Raw genomic sequence first — 18,602 nt, forward strand, 5'->3', positions numbered from 1 at the left:
ATTTCGAGCATGTAATAAAGATATTTTGTGATATATCGGTGTTTGACTATTTTCTGGATATCACAAGTTTTTTACTTCCTATCTCTGCCTATCTCTCCCTCTCTCTACCTCCCTGTAAATATCTACTTGTTTGCCTAGCTATCTATGTGCTTTCCCTCCCTAACTAGCACGGAGCTCCTCTCTCTCTGCAGTCTAGACACACAATGAGAAAGAGCATGGACGCTCAGGCACTTCCTGTTCCTGTAGTGACGTCACACACCTTGATATTCACATAATAAAAGGATAAAAGGGATTATAGGAGTAATAATTCCTTATATCCTCTTCCATTCTGTGAAAACAATAGTTTTGCGACGCCGTTGCGGTTTTAACGAACTTCGTCACAAACTTTTTGAAAGTTCGGTTCGGTACCGAACCGAACTTTTTGCAAAGTTCGTGACGAATCTGGTTCGTAACAGTTCGGTTCGCTCATCCCTAATTGTAACTAAAAACTTCTGTTCTGTGTGTTATGGTGAATGATTTCAGGTTGTTCCCAAAAACGCTTGTTAGCAATCATTTTTCGTTAATTGCTATGTATTAGGACCCTAAGAAAGACAAGGTAGCATACACCCAAGCTCTGGTCCCACCCCCAATAGAAAAAATGAGAAACAGTATGTACCATGGGGGGTCTTCCAGGAGCTCAGTAAGTGAGAATCACCTTGTCACCAGTCTAAAGGGTTAATGTAACAAAATTATGATGGTTTTAAAAATGATTTAAGGGTAGCTTCACACGTACCGGGTCCGCAGCAGATTTCACGCTGCGAGTTTGCAGCAAAATCCGCTGCGGATCCTGGTAGTGTGAAGGTCTATGGGGTTACATATCCGCAGCAGAATTCTCATTCCACTGCGGATATGTAACCCGGCCCCTTTAACCCCCCGACGGCCTCAGCCTGCAGCCTCAGGCCCAGGGCATACATTACCTGCTTGGTGTCGCGGCTGTGTGTGAGGCTCCCGGCGGTTCCCATCAGCCAATCAGTGCTGCCGTGCACTTATTGGCTGATGGGGAGTGAGGGAAGCCAGGAGCATCACATGCAGCCACGGGGCCAAGCAGGTAATATATGCTCCAGGCCGGGGGGCTGATGGCTGCGGGGGTTTAAAAGGGGCCAGGTCACATACTGGCAGTGGAATGAAAATTCCCCTGCGGGTATGTGACCGATTCACCTTCACACTACCAGGATCAGCAGCGGATTTCGCTGCAAACTCGTGAAATCCGCTGCGGATCCTGAATGTGTGAAGCTACCCTTAGAAGTACAGGTAGAGTAACAAGTTTATGGTTAATAAAGAAAATGCTATAAAATACATATAGGAAGGACAATGGATATGTTAAACGGACTGCAAAAATGCAGTGTGAACCCAGCTTTGAACCGTTTACTGTGTGAGATCAGTAATGCTATAATTAATAGTTTGGTCAATACCAAGCATGTGACTTATTTTTATGTTTCTATTTTTTTTTTATTATTAAAAATTAGGAATAGGAGGAATATTTAAACCTTTATTATAGGATGGATTTATTAATATATTTAAAAAATTAAAATAAAATTACACACTTTTGTAGTCCCCCCCAGGAGCTTCTATGAGCAATACCATGATTGCTTATAGAGAGCAATACAGTACCTATGTGCTACATTGATCTACCATATCAGGGCTGACACAAGCAGAAGCAATCACAAATATCAGGCAGCCCGGGAGGCTGACATTGACATTGAATTGTCTCCCTGAAGCGAGATTTGACCACTAATGCAGGTATGCTAGTTTTGCTCAGTTTTGACAACAGCATCTAAGTGGTTAAGTATCTGGCACGAGTAATCAATCAGTGTCAGCTATTTGCAGCGGACCCCAGTTGCTGATCGCAGCCAAAAGCCACAGACAATAGAGAGAGAGCTTGCGCCATGAACCCTCTCTATACCCTCTTACCAGCACCATGAAAAAGGATGCTAAAGAATAAGGCTTTTGTATACTGTTTAGGGGAAGGAGAATTTACTAAGACACAAGTCTTCATGGGGTATTCCCATTGGTGGGGGTCTGACTGCTAATTTTTACTAGAAAATAGGGACCCATGTCTCCTAACAGACTAAAATGGTGGGATGTGCATGTGCATTCCCCCTCCCTTCAGTCTCTATGGGACCTGCCGAGCAAGTGCTGTATCCTCATTGCAACAGCTTTAGGCAAGGGAACTGGAGAGAGCCTTGGGGGGGGGGCAGAAGGCAGGGTGGGAGGAATGTTATGAATAGCTGAGGGAAAGCTATGTAGTTGTTGCTTAGTACTTGTAGTAATAGGCAACTGCTAAACCATGAAATACACAACTAAGGCCTCCAAAACAAATGGCTTTTAAGTTTTATATCGCTCAAGTTTTATAAAGTGGCAAGAGTAGTGTAAATCTCCCAAAAGGCCAAAGTGTTCTGCAGATGAGGGGTGTGCAAAAATGTGTCCCTTTCTGCATCAAGGCCCACTTTATTTTTTGTTATTCTCAAATATATTAAATAAAAATAATATAAACTCATGGAGTGAAGAGGTAGGAGAGGTTCGGATTATAGGTGTCTCTATTACATAATTGCCACATTATATAAGCATGACTTATCATTTTTGACTTACATTCACAGACATTTTGAGAGCAGCAGCCATCATCGGTATATGTTACAGTACGTGTAATGCCACGAACACAGAAAGTGGTTGTTGTAGGAGGACAAGTCACATTTTGTAAAACAACCTGATTGTTTCCCAAGCATTTTGCATACGTGCAGTTGTTAATTAGCCATGTCTCATTTATCTGCATTGAGAAAAAACAACAGAAAAAACATAAAGTATATAAAAAAGCCAAAGCATGAGCCTATTTGAAACATAACATACACCACACATGCCAAATATTATGTCATCATGTTCTTTTTTTCTCCCGAAGAAGTGTAGGAACCCTTTATGAAGAAGTGTAAGAACTAATTTTGTTGAACAGTACTTGCATTCTGAAAAAAGGTCAATGCATACACCTTACAACCTCCATGCACTGTAATAAGGCTCTTTCACACTCCTTGCATGCTTTTAGGGTATACTGTATCAGTGGTACAGCATGTCCCTTTTTTCTGTAGGATTTGTACATAATAAAAAAATAAAATTTGTACAAAGTAAAGAAAAAACTTAAAATACCTCCATATTACATTGGAGGAATAAGTAGGTAAAGAATAGGATTCATGCACCTATATAGCTGCTCTAGGTGCATGAGCTTTGTATAGACGGCGCCACATGTAACAGTGACAGTCCACTACAACATACAGTTTTACCACACATTGGCATGATTTCGTAATGTTTTTTGGCCACATGGTTTCTGCAGGTAGTAAATACCTTTAAAATAGTTTGGAATTCCTGCATTACTAGAATATACTGGAGAATCAATTCCTGAATAAGAAAATCAAAGTGTAGCAGTCAGCTCACCTTATCTACGTTGCAGGGTCATGGAAGATAAAAATGTAACAATGGTTCTAGCACCCCAGGAAAAAGTTGAAAATAGTATATCTTTATTGCATATCTAAGTTAAAAATCATGCTGCTTGAGGCTGCCAACGCGTTTTGCACGCATGGGCGCTTAATCATGGCCTATCAGCTGATTGTAACAACAGAAAGCCTCCAATGAGCAGACACAATACAAAAAAAACACAAAACTTTGTGTGAAGCAAGATAATAGGTTAAGAGGAAATGGGAGGAGAATAACAATGCATATGCCAGCATATGTGTGCATCCAAGGAAAGCTCAAAATTCCACATCAATAGGACTGTTCAGACTGAGCGACACAGTGATACACAGGAGTACAATAATATACATGAAAATTTGTTATACATAAATGGATGGATCTGTGACAAGGATCCACATATTCATAACAGTATAGACAGGATTAATAAGTACAGTATAATGATACAAAAGGTCATTTTTAAAATTAGGTCTGTAAGGAATTCTAGTATTTAACTTGAAAATGTATACTGCCTCTTTGTGCAACAGCTGTTTAGTTAATTTGCATGATGTACATTCAATTATATACACAATGCGGTCACTTTCACAACTGATATGATCAGAAATAGTGAATATTTGAGAATTGTCAATATTGGAAAACGTTTAAGAATATTTACACATGTTGCTCTTAGGGATCCCATATTTATAATTACCTATTATTTTATGGTGGTAATAGTTGGTTGCCCAAGGTGCACCCTCTACAGGCTACACAGCATATTCCTCTTTCTACCATTTCATTTAAAAGAGTGTCATGTCTGAGAATATTAACATTGTTGTGTAATATGTCAATTATTTGTTTATACTCAGGTGAGTGACAAGTACCTTATGTGCTTACGGCTTAGTTCTGACATCTCTGCACTCTATTCTTTAATTCCTCATGAGCAGGCACTTTCAGCATTGGCTTTCCATCTTTATAGATACAGTACTTACAGTTGCAAACTTAAAGAGTATATTTTAGATTGCACTAACTTTCTTTTGAAACATTTTTTAACCTTTAGGCCACATTCCGTGTTATGCTCGGTACATGGACGTGGAATGCGTGTAACGGACTCCCTACCCCCCCCTCCCTGCACGGGCAGCGTCTGTAATTAGATGCTGGTGGGAGCAGGGAAACTGTAAGCCTATACGCCGCTCTGTAATGACAGCGTTGCACGGCTGCTTTATTACAACGTGGTGCATATCTGTACAGTTCCCCCGCTACCAGCATCTAATTACAGATGCTGCCCAGGCGGAGGGGGAGTCCGTTACATGCATTCCACGTCCGTGTTCCATGCAGAACACGGGACGTGTAAATGCGGCCTTAAAGGTTGTTTCTTCCTGCAAACACAAGGCACCCCTATAGGAGCGAAGGGGTTAAAACGGTTTGTGTTTTTTAATTCTACTCCCTTCTTCCCTGCCATACGGTGGTACGGTCATTACATCGATGACGTGCTCATAGTATGGCAGGGAAAGGAGAATACGATAGAAGGTTTCCTCCAATACACTAATAATAATAATCTTATTTTCACTCATCAAGTGAAATTCCTTTTCTGGACATACTACTTACAGCTGATATTGATTCTGCCTGTGTTCACACAGCACTCTACAGGAATTCGACCGCCGGTAACACCTTACTCCATGTAGATAGCGATCATCCCACCCATACAATAAGATCAATACCAATATAAGGAACTAATGCACATCAAATGCACCTGTTTTTCCACAATACCTTTTGTTTACAAAGCGAACAGGCTTGCATTGTTTCCCGAAAAACTAGAAAACAGCTTTTGTGTAAACAATCTGACAGTACACAACGGACAGGTACTAATGATAATACCTCTGTCACTTTTTCAACTTGTCACTCACCTGAGTATAAACAAATAATTGACAAATTACACAAAAATATTAATATTTCGAGTAGGACACTCTTTTAAGGTAGAGGTATACGCTCTGTAGCCCGTAGAGGGTGCACCTTGGGCAACCAACTATCACTCAGTGCCTTAAAACCATTGAATGCCATCACTTACCAAAAAATAATAGGTAATTATTAATGTGGGCTCCATAAGTGCAACATGTGCAAATATTCTATTGTAACTAAAAAATTTTCCTCTATTGACAATTCCTATATATTCACTATTTCCGATTATATCAGTGGCCACATTGTGTTTATAATTAAATGTACATCATGTAAATTTAAATATGTAGAGTGCACAATTAGGCAATTAAAACTCAGGACAAGTGAACACATCACTGATATCAAAAGAGGGTCCAGCTCCAGTTCATTAGGGACTGCTAAACATTTCTGGGAAGTGCATTGAGGCCCCGGCCGGGTCACAAAACGGTCGGTGTCAGAGAAGACTGCAGTACCGTCCGGATGATCTTCACTTCTGATGAATTGGGATGCGGCGCCGCTAAAGATCCTGGCCGGAGTGTATACTATGTGTATACACTCCGGCCGGGATTCCATAGACTGCATGTCTATACTGTCACAGATCCATCCGTTTATGTATAATAATACAAATTTTCCTGTATATCATTGTACTCATTTATATTTCTAGGTGTCGCTCTGTCTGAACAGCAGTATTTATGTGGAATATTGCGCTTTCCTTGGATGCACATATGTGCTGCCATATGCATGGTTGTTTCCTCTTAACCTATTGTCTTGCTTCACACAAATGATTGTGTTTTTTGTATTGTGTCTGTTCATTGGCGGCTTTCTGTTTTTAACGTGTTGATACAATCAGCTGATCAGACCACGATTAAGCACACATGGGTGCGAAACACATTGATTGTGTCAAGCAGCATGATTTTTTACCTTGGATATGCAATAAAGATATACTAATTTAAACTTTTTCTGGAGTGCCGGAACCATTGCTACATTAATAATTCCTAAAATAACTTTTAGTGACTGAAGAAAATAATTATTTTGGTTTTTTCTGGGTAAAATAACCAGTAAAGTTTTTGCTCAGGTGTACATATACAGACAATTTCTTGCAAACACACACTATCCCTTTATAGTCACCTTTTTTCCAGAACAATCATACAATTCCGTAGTTGCGCTTTTTGAAGTTAATAATCTTGAGGTGGCGGTTTCCGCAGATGATCTAGAAGTTTTTGTTCTGGCTGTAGTTCTTGATGATGTTTTAGGAATAGATACTGTGGTAGACGATTTTAAAGTAGATGGTGTTATTTTTGTACTTTTTTGTGTCGTCTTTACTGTGGTTGTAGTTCGTGATGTTTTAAGGGTAAACAATGTTCTCAATGGAGTTGTTGTTTTTAAGGCAGTGGTAGATGCACGAGTCGTCTCTCTTGTGGTTGGAGTTCTTGATGTTTTAGGAGTAGGTGCTGTGCTCAAGGGAGTGGTTGTTTTTAAGGCAGTGGTAGATGGACGGGTGGTCTCTCTTGTGGTTGTAGTTCTTGATGTTTTAGGAGTAGCTACTGTACTCAAGGGAGTGGTTGTTTTTAAGGCAGTGGTAGATGGACGTGTGGTCTTTCTTGTGGTTGTACTTCTTGATGTTTTAGAAGTAGCTACTGTGCTCAAGGGAGTGGTTGTTTTTAAGGCAGTGGTAGATGGACGAGTGGTCTCTCTTGTGGTTGTAGTTCTTGATGTTTTAGGAGTAGGTACTGTGCTCAATGGAGTGGTTGTTTTTGAGGCAGTGGTAGATGGACGAGTGGTCTTTGTTGTGGTTGTAGTTCTTGATGATGTTTTAGGAGTAGCCACTGTGCTCAATGTAGCAGTTGTTTTTGAGGCAGTGGTAGATGGATGAGTGGTCTTTTTTGTGGCTGTAGTTTTTGATGATGTTTTAGGAGTAGATACTGTGCTCAAAGAAGTGGTTGCTTTTGAGACAGTGGTAGATGGACGAGTGGTCTTTGTTGTGGTTGTAGTTCTTGATGATGTTTTAAAAGTAGGTACTGTGCTCAATGAAGTGGTTGTTTTTGAGGCAGTAGTAGATGGACGTGTGGTCTTTGTTGTGGTTGTAGTTCTTGGTGATGTTTTAAGAGTAGATAAAAAGGTCAAAGAAGTGGTTGTTTTTGGGGCAGTGGTAGATGGGCGAGTGGTCTTTGTTGTGGTTGTAGTTCTTGATGATCTAGGAGTAGCCACAGTACTTAATTTAGTGGTTGTTTTGGGAGTAGTAGTAGATGGATGAGTGGTCTTTGTTGTGGTTGTAGTTCTTGATGATGTTTTAGGAGTAGCCACTGTGCTCAATGTAGCAGTTGTTTTTGAGGCAGTGGTAGATGGATGAGTGGTCTTTTTTGTGGCTGTAGTTTTTGATGATGTTTTAGGAGTAGATACTGTGCTCAAAGAAGTGGTTGCTTTTGAGACAGTGGTAGATGAACGAGTGGTCTTTGTTGTGGTTGTAGTTCTTGATGATGTTTTAAAAGTAGGTACTGTGCTCAATGAAGTGGTTGTTTTTGAGGCAGTAGTAGATGGACGTGTGGTCTTTGTTGTGGTTGTAGTTCTTGGTGATGTTTTAAGAGTAGATAAAAAGGTCAAAGAAGTGGTTGTTTTTGGGGCAGTGGTAGATGGGCGAGTGGTCTTTGTTGTGGTTGTAGTTCTTGATGATCTAGGAGTAGCCACAGTACTTAATTTAGTGGTTGTTTTGGGAGTAGTAGTAGATGGATGAGTGGTCTTTGTTGTGGTTGTAGTTCTTGATGATGTTTTAGGAGTAGCCACTGTGCTCAATGTAGCAGTTGTTTTTGAGGCAGTGGTAGATGGATGAGTGGTCTTTTTTGTGGCTGTAGTTCTTGATGATGTTTTAGGAGTAGATACTGTGCTCAAAGAAATGGTTGCTTTTGAGACAGTGGTAGATGGATGAGTGGTCTTTGTTGTGGTTGTAGTTCTTGAGGATGTTTTAAAAGTAGGTACTGTGCTCAATGAAGTGGTTGTTTTTGAGGCAGTAGTAGATGGACGTGTGGTCTTTGTTGTGGTTGTAGTTCTCGGTGATGTTTTAAGAGTAGATAAAAAGGTTAAAGAAGTGGTTGTTTTTGGGGCAGTGGTAGATGGGCGAGTGGTCTTTGTTGTGGTTGTAGTTCTTGATGATCTAGGAGTAGCCACAGTACTTAATTTAGTGGTTGTTTTGGGAGTAGTAGTAGATGGATGAGTGGTCTTTGTTGTGGTTGTAGTTCTTGATGATGTTTTAGGAGTAGCCACTGTGCTCAATGTAGCAGTTGTTTTTGAGGCAGTGGTAGATGGATGAGTGGTCTTTTTTGTGGCTGTAGTTCTTGATGATGTTTTAGGAGTAGATACTGTGCTCAAAGAAGTGGTTGCTTTTGAGACAGTGGTAGATGGACGAGTGGTCTTTGTTGTGGTTGTAGTTCTTGAGGATGTTTTAAAAGTAGGTACTGTGCTCAATGAAGTGGTTGTTTTTGAGGCCGTAGTAGATGGACGTGTGGTCTTTGTTGTGGTTGTAGTTCTTGGTGATGTTTTAAGAGTAGATAAAAAGGTCAAAGAAAAGGTTGTTTTTGGGGCAGTGGTAGATGGGCGAGTGGTCTTTGTTGTGGTTGTAGTTCTTGATGATCTTTTGGGAGTAGCTACTGTGCTCAAAGAAGTGGTTGTTTTTAAGGCAGTGGTAGATGGACGAGTGGTCTTTGTTGTGGTTGTAGTTCTTGATGATATTTTTGGGGTAGCTACTGTGCTCAAAGAAGTGGTTGTTTTTGAGGCAGTGGTAAATGGACGAGTGGTTTTTGTTGTGGTTGTAGTTCTTGATGTTTTAGGAGTAGTTTTTTTTGAGGCAGTGGTAGACGGACGAGTGCTTTTTGTTAAAGTTGTAGTTCTTTTAGGAGTTGTGGTAAGTTTAAATGTTGTTGTAGCAGTTGTAGTTGTAGGACAGGACTGAATTATTATAACTTTACAACTTTGGCTGCAAATTTTAGAGATAGTGCAGCCGGAATTATCTTTTCTCCTAGAAATAGTTTCACCTGAAAAAGTAAAAAGAGTTTAAAAAAATACACATACAGTATACGCAACTTATTTGCTAAATGTAATACAGACTACTCTCATTTAATGAATGCAAACAATATACTGTATTGATATTGTAGAGGAATTTAAGAACATTGGTCCATATTAAGTTACTAAGCAGTAGATCACTATTTTTGCACAAAAGTAAAAAAAAAAAGATGCAACTCCTTTGCTGTAAACTGAGACTTTTAACTGGCAAAATCTGTGACTTGAAAAGTTGGCATGACCTTTAGGCTATGTTCACACAACGTCAAAAATAGAAAATAGAAAAACGTCCGATTTTAATATTTAAACAAACAAAATGCAATGCAATGCATTGAAGTCAACAGATGTTTTTACCGCGGACGTCAAAATAATGAACATGATCATTATTTTTGGACGTCTTTTGCAAACAGCGGACATTTTTCATTAGTTGTTCACACACAGTTTTTCTTTTTCCACCGTTCTTTCTCCGTTTTTACTATTAAATTCAATGTACTTTTCAATTAAGCCACATCCAATGAGCTATTAGTAACCTCAAACTAAAATAATGTGCAAACACCAGTCATTGCACTAAGGGCAGGCTAGACAGCTAAATAACGTACGTTATTTTAGACTCAAAATAACAGACGTCATTTTAAATGGAGCTGAAAAACGTTGTGTGGACATAGCCTTAAAGTGAAATGTTTTAGGTGTCACACTCACCACACATCATATTCAGTATCTAATTTCAAATTAGTTTTTACTGTGCTCTTAACATTCTGACAGATTTTTGAAGCCAAAGCCAGGAACAGACTATAAACAGGGAACATGTCAAAAAGGAAAGACAGATTTCTTCTCTTTTCAAATCCATTCCTGGCTTTGAAAAAAAATCTGTCAGATAAATATCTCTGTGTAAAGGCACCCTTACTGTGGTGGTCTACTAGGCACTGCTCCTGCCTAGATGAGGGGCAACAATCCAAAACAGCTGTCTGCAGATGGATACCTGGTTTTGCTTTTTCCCTTATCATGTCCTAAGTCTCGTAAATTGAGTTGGATATTTACTTAAAGGGCCACTTAATATGGTGGTTTGGTGGTCTTACAGGTGCCACCCTTTGCCTGGGCTCTTCCCTTGAGGGATTTCTTACTAGTCCAGTGTTTTAAGACTCTTAAATAAAGCTCCATGGAATATTTTTGCAATTTTACTATTAGGCTATGTTCCCTGTACATTCTGATAAGCGCTAATAATGGTTGCTCTTGTAAAACAATGGCCTGAATTAACAATAATAAACTTTAAATTCCTGACGTTGCTTCACAATGGCTGATGTTAACGTTTATCAGTACATATTTGGAAAATAGTCTTAATATTTAGACGTAGTTATTGATGAGGCCCTTCCTTTGTGTGCAATTCATCTCCTGTTTTAGCATGACAAGCTCCTTCTTCCCTAACCTACACTTGTACAACTTGTATAAGTATCATATTTCTGTAGATCGGACGTTTTGATAGCTCTATTTTAATTTTAAAATATAAAATAAAAAAAATTCTGCTAAATAACAACAAAAATCAATCTGGCACTTTTCTGCTTTTTTCCTTTGCTCTGTTTGTGACGGAAACAATATTGTTTTATTTTAATAGATTGGACAATTATGCATGCTACGACATATAATATGTTTATTTATTTAATTAGTTTTAATTGCATAATGGGAAAGAAAGGTGATTTTAACTTTTTATTGAGGGAGGGGTTTTGGCATATTTTTAAAAACATTTTTATTTTTAATTTTTTGCACTTCTTAAGTCCCCCTGTGGGACTATTAGATGCTATCAGTATGGCTGTACCCATGTTTTCAGGAACTCCCTAGGGCTGCATCCAACTTCTTTAGCCACAGGTATTAAAATGTCAAACTATTGGACTGTAGCATGCTTGTTATGTGTCCTATTTAGTGTAATAAAATGTTTTATTCTTTCTTAAAATTTTAAAGGAAAACTTTATTTTTCTTTTGGTTTTCAGTCATACTAGAGACCATGAGATCTAAATTGCAGTAAACTATGTCTGTCAGTGTTAACTGAGACTGGACTGGGGACTGGAAGGGTCATGTGAAGGCATAAAATATTTTGTAGAAATCATATTGGGGAGCTGGGCCCACTATAAGTTTTTCCAGTGGGAGATAAGATTTCTGTGGATACCCTTGACAAATGTTTAGAAATGTTTTATGAACACAGTGCCTATTGACCTAAACACATGAAACATACAAGTAGAGAATGAAGTTGACATACCTGGTCGGAATTTGGAACCCATCACATAACAATGGCAAGTTGTTGTTAACATTGTTTTTAATGTTGTTGTCTCCAATGTTGTTTTTGGTGTTGTACGCCTACAGTGGCGTATGTCATCACAACATATAAAGCGTATCTCATAGTCATAACATTTTTTTGATGTTTGTTTGGCATTGAGACATTTCAATCCCTCGTTTAAATCACATGTTATATTCTGTTTTTCTATTGTGGTTGGTGTGGTTTTTTCAGAGCCTTTTACTCGACATTCAATTTCAATTGGATTGGAACAAAAATATTTTCCAGGTGCTTTTATTAATCCAGTGATTTCAAATTCACCGCCCAAAACTCCAGCCTCAGGCTTATGCTCATTTATCCACTTTGATTGGTAACATTTCGGAGTACATGCAACTGGGTATATTGTATAATTACCTGTTGTCTTAGTTTGAAGTTTTGGAGATGTGGTTCTTTGAGATTTTGTAGAGAATGTTTTTGGTGATGTGGTTTTCATGGATGTACCTTTGCAGTAAATCTCGCAGCAATAGAACCTGACCTCATAATCATAGCATGTAAAAAAGTTTGTAAGTTGATACCTATTCTGACATCTTAAACCTTTATCTACAGAACATGTATAGATTTGTGCTATACCATTGTTATTTTTTGGTCTGCATTTAATATCTGCTGGATTCGCACATATTTTTATACCAGCCTTTCTTATTGTTTCAAGATTTTCAGAATCTCCCCCATTGGGCCCCAGAGTAACATTATGAAAGCTATAATAATCTGTCCATTTGCAAAGTCGCCTACAGGTTGTACTTGGTAAAGTAGTCCGTTCTGTTGTTGTACGAGCTGTTGCAGTAAGGGTGTAAGATGTTTCGGTGGTCGACACTGTGAAAAGAAAATATATTTATTAGCAAACCATGACATTTATTATACTTGCATAAAAGTATTCATTTATTTATTTATTTTTTTAAATTACAAATTTCCTTTTTATAAGAAATCGAAGAGGTATTCCAGTATCGGAATATTGTATTTAGATAAAACTACGGATCCAAGATATATGACATGCTAATATAGTGTTCTTGCTAATTACTTTTGCATGATTTACTACTGAGATGCTGTGTATGTCTTTTTAATTTAATGTGTTAAATTGTCTAAAACTCCCTGACTACTCCCTCTCTTTTTCTGGAAACAATGTATCATCCTTTTGCTGTCTTGGGAGGTTTGGCTGGATTTTAGCCCCATGGATGGGTAATCTACTTACCCATCCGCCGCTGCGCCCCCCCCCCGCCCCCTCCGCGCAGCAGCGATACTGACAGAGAGAGAGCCATTGGCTCCCTCCCTGTCAGTGACTCTTGTGGCCGCACTTCCTGCGGTCACAAGAGGCCGCACTCTCCCTCTAGCGCCCAACGTCACTGGAATGTCGGCACAAGGGTAAGGGGAGTGCAGCCTCTTGTGACCGCAGGAAGTGCGGCCACAAGAGGGAAGAGAAGGGGACTGCGTGGACCTAGGTGAGTAAAAGTGTTTGTTTTTTTCAATGTTATATGGAAGGGGGAGCGCATATACTATTGGGGAGCACAGGGGGCTATATACTATGGGGGAGCACAGGGGAGCTATATACTATGGGGGAGCACAGTGGAGCTATATACTATGGGGGAGCACAGGGGAGCTATATACTATGGGGGAGCACAGGGGAGCTATATACTATGGGGGAGCACAGGGGGCTATATACTATGGGAAATTTCAATTGGATTGGAACAAAAATATTTTCCAGGTGCTTTTATTAATCCAGTGATTTCAAATTCACCGCCCAAAACTCCAGCCTCAGGCTTATGCTCATTTATCCACTTTGATTGGTAACATTTCGGAGTACATGCAACTGGGTATATTGTATAATTACCTGTTGTCTTAGTTTGAAGTTTTGGAGATGTGGTTCTTCGAGATTTTGTAGAGAATGTTTTTGGTGATGTGGTTTTCATGGATGTACCTTTGCAGTAAATCTCGCAGCAATAGAACCTGACCTCATAATCATAGCATGTAAAAAAGTTTGTAAGTTGATACCTATTCTGACATCTTAAACCTTTATCTACAGAACATGTATAGATTTGTGCTATACCATTGTTATTTTTTGGTCTGCATTTAATATCTGCTGGATTCGCACATATTTTTATACCAGCCTTTCTTATTGTTTCAAGATTTTCAGAATCACCCCCATTGGGCCCCAGAGTAACATTATGAAAGCTATAATAATCTGTCCATTTGCAAAGTCGCCTACAGGTTGTACGTGGTAAAGTAGTCCGTTCTGTTGTTGTACGAGCTGTTGCAGTAAGGGTGTAAGATGTTTCGGTGGTCGATACTGTGAAAAGAAAATATATTTATTAGCAAACCATGACATTTATTATACTTGCATAAAAGTATTCATTTATTTATTTATTTATTTAAATTACAAATTTCCTTTTTATAAGAAATTGAAGAGGTATTCCAGTATCGGAATATTGTATTTAGATAAAACTACGGACCCAAGATATATGACATGCTATTATAGTGTTCTTGCTAATTACTTTTGCATGATTTACTACTGAGATGCTGTGTATGTCTTTTTAATTTAATGTGTTAAATTGTCTAAAACTCCCTGACTACTCCCTCTCTTTTTCTGGAAACAATGTATCATCCTTTTGCTGTCTTGGGAGGTTTGGCTGGATTTTAGCCCCATGGATGGGTAATCTACTTACCCATCCGCCGCTGCGCCCCCCCCCCCCCCCGCCCCCTCCGCGCAGCAGCGATACTGACAGAGAGAGAGCCATTGGCTCCCTCCCTGTCAGTGACTCTTGTGGCCGCACTTCCTGCGGTCACAAGAGGCCGCACTCTCCCTCTAGCGCCCAACGTCACTGGAGTGTCGGCGCGAGGGTAAGGGGAGTGCAGCCTTTTGTGACCGCAGGAAGTGCGGCCACAAGAGGGAAGAGAAGAGGACTGCGTGGACCTAGGTGAGTAAAAGTGTTTGTTTTTTTCAATGTTATATGGAAGGGGGAGCGCATATACTATTGGGGAGCACAGGGGGCTATATACTATGGGGGAGCACAGGGGAGCTATATACTATGGGGGAGCACAGGGGAGCTATATACTATGGGGGAGCACAGGGGAGCTATATACTATGGGGGAGCACAGGGGAGCTATATACTATGGGGGAGCACAGGGGGCTATATACTATGGGAGAGCACAGGGGAGCTATATACTATGGGGGAGCACAGGGGAGCTATATACTACTGGAGAGCACAGGGGGCTATATACTATTGGGGAGCACAGGGGAGCTATATACTATTGGGGAGCAAAGGGGTGCTATATACTATGGGGGAGCACAGGGGAGCTATATACTATTGGGGAGCACAGGGGAGCTATATACTATTGGGGAGCACAGGGGAGCTATACACTATTGGGGAGCACAGGGGAGCTATATACTATTGGGAAGCACAGGGGAGCTATATATTATTGGGGAGCTCAGGGGGCTATATACTATTGGGGAGCACAGGGGGCTATATACTATGGGGGAGAGCACAGGGGGGTTATATATTGGGGAGAGCACAGGGGGGCTATAGACTATTCTGGAAGAGCACAGGGGGGCTATGTACTATTGTGGGAGAGCACAGGGGGGCTATATACTACTGGGGAGAGTGCACAGGGGGGCTATATACTAATGGGGGAGCGCACAGGAGGGCTGTTTATAACTGGAGGAGCACACAAGGGTCTATATACTACAGGGACACCTTAAAACTATGGAGGCACAGAGGGGTGTAACTATGTAGGGGTACAGAGGGGTGTAACTACTGTATAGGGGTACAAGGGACTACTAACTACTAACTACTGTATGTGTTGGAGCCTAAAATATTTGTCTGGCAGATTCTGGAGAGAAGATTCACAGCCAGGAGAAGACTTCAAGATGGCCCAGGCTGGATGGAGAGAAAAAGAAAAGGTGACAGACTCTGATCGAAGAAGACGCCCCCGGTGAGTCACTGGATGTAACTGCACTCTGTTATAGGGTTGTAGTGTTAGGGGTCATGATGTGGCGGTATTATGTAATGGTATCATTGGTGATATCTTTCTGTTTTGTTTAGTGCAGTTTTTATGAAATATGTAATCACTGTATGGTGGAAATAGTGTAAGGTAACTACTGTATGTATTGGGGCTCACAGTGTGGGGGCAAATTCAGTACATTATATAATGTGCCAAAAGGGAAGGGAACCGACAGATTTACTAAGCAGACTGTAATTTTTTTATGGGTTTTCTTTTTATAAAAACAGCCAGTTCTAGAGTGGAAGGATGGTCAGGTTTTCACTTTGTCCTGAGGAAAACCTTTCAGCTTTAGAGCAGGCACCGCATTAAGTAATTTGACAGAAAAAAACAGACACAGCCAACAACAAAATGGCTTAAAATTGACACATTCTGCAGTGAAATGAGATGTTATACAACAGCTCTAACTGAGACACAGGGAGGACTCTTGTTTGGAGGGGAGTAATTCTGGGAATTGTATGATTAAAGGGGTTGGCCACTTCAAAGTAAAATTGTTCAGTGTCCAGTATTAGTAAGTGTACTCACTGCACTTACTAACAGCAGCTCCCTGTGTACCTCATAGAGCTAAAATCAGACTCCCCTCCTCCAAGCTGTGCTGTCCTGTCCTGTACTGCTCTGTTTTGTTTCTGTCCATAAGATGGCTGACATGGAGGAGCATGTGACAATGCCCCATCCCACCCAGTGTCCTCCATAGACATATACAGGCTCAGTGGTGGACACAGGGGGCAGGGCATGGTCACATGTTCCTCCATGTTGGCCATTTTATGGTGAAAACCACAGTTGGACTATGAAATGTTAAAAATTAACTTTTATTATTTCAGTTAAAAAAGGATATCGACAATCATAAACGTACAAAATTATTGTAATAAAAAACAGTGCTGTATAAACTTGTAGAGAAGTATGTTGGAGGGAAGGGGGTGTGCACTCTACGTACTATTCACCCAGACCTTCTGACCCTTTCTTTTGGAATGACCCACCTCCTTAATAGGATGGCCCCAACCACAGTGTCGGTCCTTTCTCTAACACTATGGGGGAGATTTATCAAAGGGTGTAAAATTTAGACTGGTGCAAACTGCCCACAGCAACCAATCACAGCTCCTCTTTCCTTTCACCAGAGCTGGAAGCTGAGCTGTGATTGGTTGCTGTAGGCAGTTTACACCAGTCTAAATTTTACACTGTTTGATAAATCTCCCCCTATGTGCTCAGGACAAAGATAACAAATGTGGAAAATTAGTGTGCGGACAAAAGTATGTACAATATAAATACACTGTAGGGAACAGTAGGTACCGTCACAGGGAGGGGTCTGAAGAGTTGCAAGCACAGATGGGCAAATAAACACCTTGGATCACCAGCTGGTTATGACCTGGTGTATTTGTTCCAGTGCGTTTCCGCTGTCAAATGTATGTACAGCTTTATCAGGGAATGTTGCGTAAATTTCCACCATCCGTTCACGGCGTATCTGTGAATATCACAGATCATGAGGCTGCGGGATCATGAGGCTGTGAGGACGCCATACAACACGTCCGATATCAGGGCCAATGTAGATCAAAAGAAGTGGACTCTGATGGCAGGAGACAAGTACAGCATATCATGTGCACCCAACTTCTGTGGTGCCCTGTACCACAATTATCACTACATATGCACAATCTCTGATAGATATATATCATGCTATCATGCATGTCAGCATGTCAATGCATTTTTCATATGTATTAGGCTATGTTCACACTGCGTAAAATTCCGGCCGCATTTCGTACGCCACCGTACATGTGCGGCTGAAACTTCGGGCGTGGGAAAAATGGACATGCGACCGGATATGTACGAACCGCGAACATATGCCCGTAGTACAGTTATGCTTCCCTAGCTTGTTTCGAAGCGATCTGAAACAGGTCATTTACTTGGAAATCTTCGCCCAGCCCAATAAAACACACAGAACCTTTTGGATCGAAAAATCAAGTTCAATTTGGCTGAAATAAGTACTTCGTACGGGACCGCAAAGAAATCCACAGCCGTGAGTTGGAACATTTCCGTCCTCAAACAATGGTCTTGTTCATTTTTCACGGCGCCATATACGATCCGGCCGTAAGCTCATACGTAGTGTGCATTGTGCGGCCGTATATCGTATACTTTCAAGCGAACGCATCAACCTCAGAACTACGTTCGTATATTCGCGGTTCGCACTATGGCCGGAAAGATACGTAGTGTGAACATAGCCTTATAGTGTTTGTTGGTCATCATCTAATGCTATACCTTGTTGATCTAATAGGGATGTGCTAGATCTCTGTCTGGTAAAACTGTAAACACTGGCACTGGTTTATCTATCCCATTGCCAGTAATTACTTTTGTCCATCTTATAAGGACAAACATGTCAGGATAAACATATGGTTCTATAATATGGCTAAAATAAATGGTCAATGGTCTGATATGCACAGATACGGACGGTGGAAATTTACATATTGTTCCCTGATTAAGCTGTACATACATTTGACAGTAGAAACGCGTTGGAACAAACACATCAGGATATAACCGTCTGGTGGTCCTAGGTGTTTATTTGCCCATCGGTGCTTGCAACTCTATTTTTCAGATCCCTCCCTTCGACAGTACCTACTCTACCTTAGAGTGTATTTATATTGATACGGACGGTGGAAATTTACATATTGTTCCCTGATTAAGCTGTACATACATTTGACAGTAGAAACGCGTTGGAACAAACACATCAGGATATAACCGTCTGGTGGTCCTAGGTGTTTATTTGCCCATCGGTGCTTGCAACTCTATTTTTCAGATCCCTCCCTTCGACAGTACCTACTCTACCTTAGAGTGTATTTATATTGTACATACT

The 18,602-nt window shown here is 40.4% G+C and overlaps 1 protein-coding gene across 1 annotated transcript in view; it reads right to left on the reverse strand.

Annotated features, from left to right (window-relative positions):
- LOC138789259 (mucin-2-like) overlaps nt 1-13,677 on the reverse strand; it is a 54,457-nt gene extending 40,780 nt beyond the window's left edge. Inside the window, exons 1-4 of the mRNA XM_069967860.1 lie at nt 13,599-13,677; nt 12,515-12,586; nt 6,532-9,428; nt 2,629-2,803 (exon numbers count right to left, since the gene is read on the reverse strand). Of these exons, the coding sequence (XP_069823961.1) occupies nt 2,629-2,803; nt 6,532-9,428; nt 12,515-12,586; nt 13,599-13,677 (3,223 nt within the window). The remainder of the gene's footprint in view (nt 1-2,628; nt 2,804-6,531; nt 9,429-12,514; nt 12,587-13,598) is intronic.
- Nucleotides 13,678-18,602: the final 4,925 nt, after the last annotated feature.

Source organism: Dendropsophus ebraccatus, chromosome 4 (assembly GCF_027789765.1).
Source record: "Dendropsophus ebraccatus isolate aDenEbr1 chromosome 4, aDenEbr1.pat, whole genome shotgun sequence".
NCBI lineage: Eukaryota > Metazoa > Chordata > Amphibia > Anura > Hylidae > Dendropsophus > Dendropsophus ebraccatus.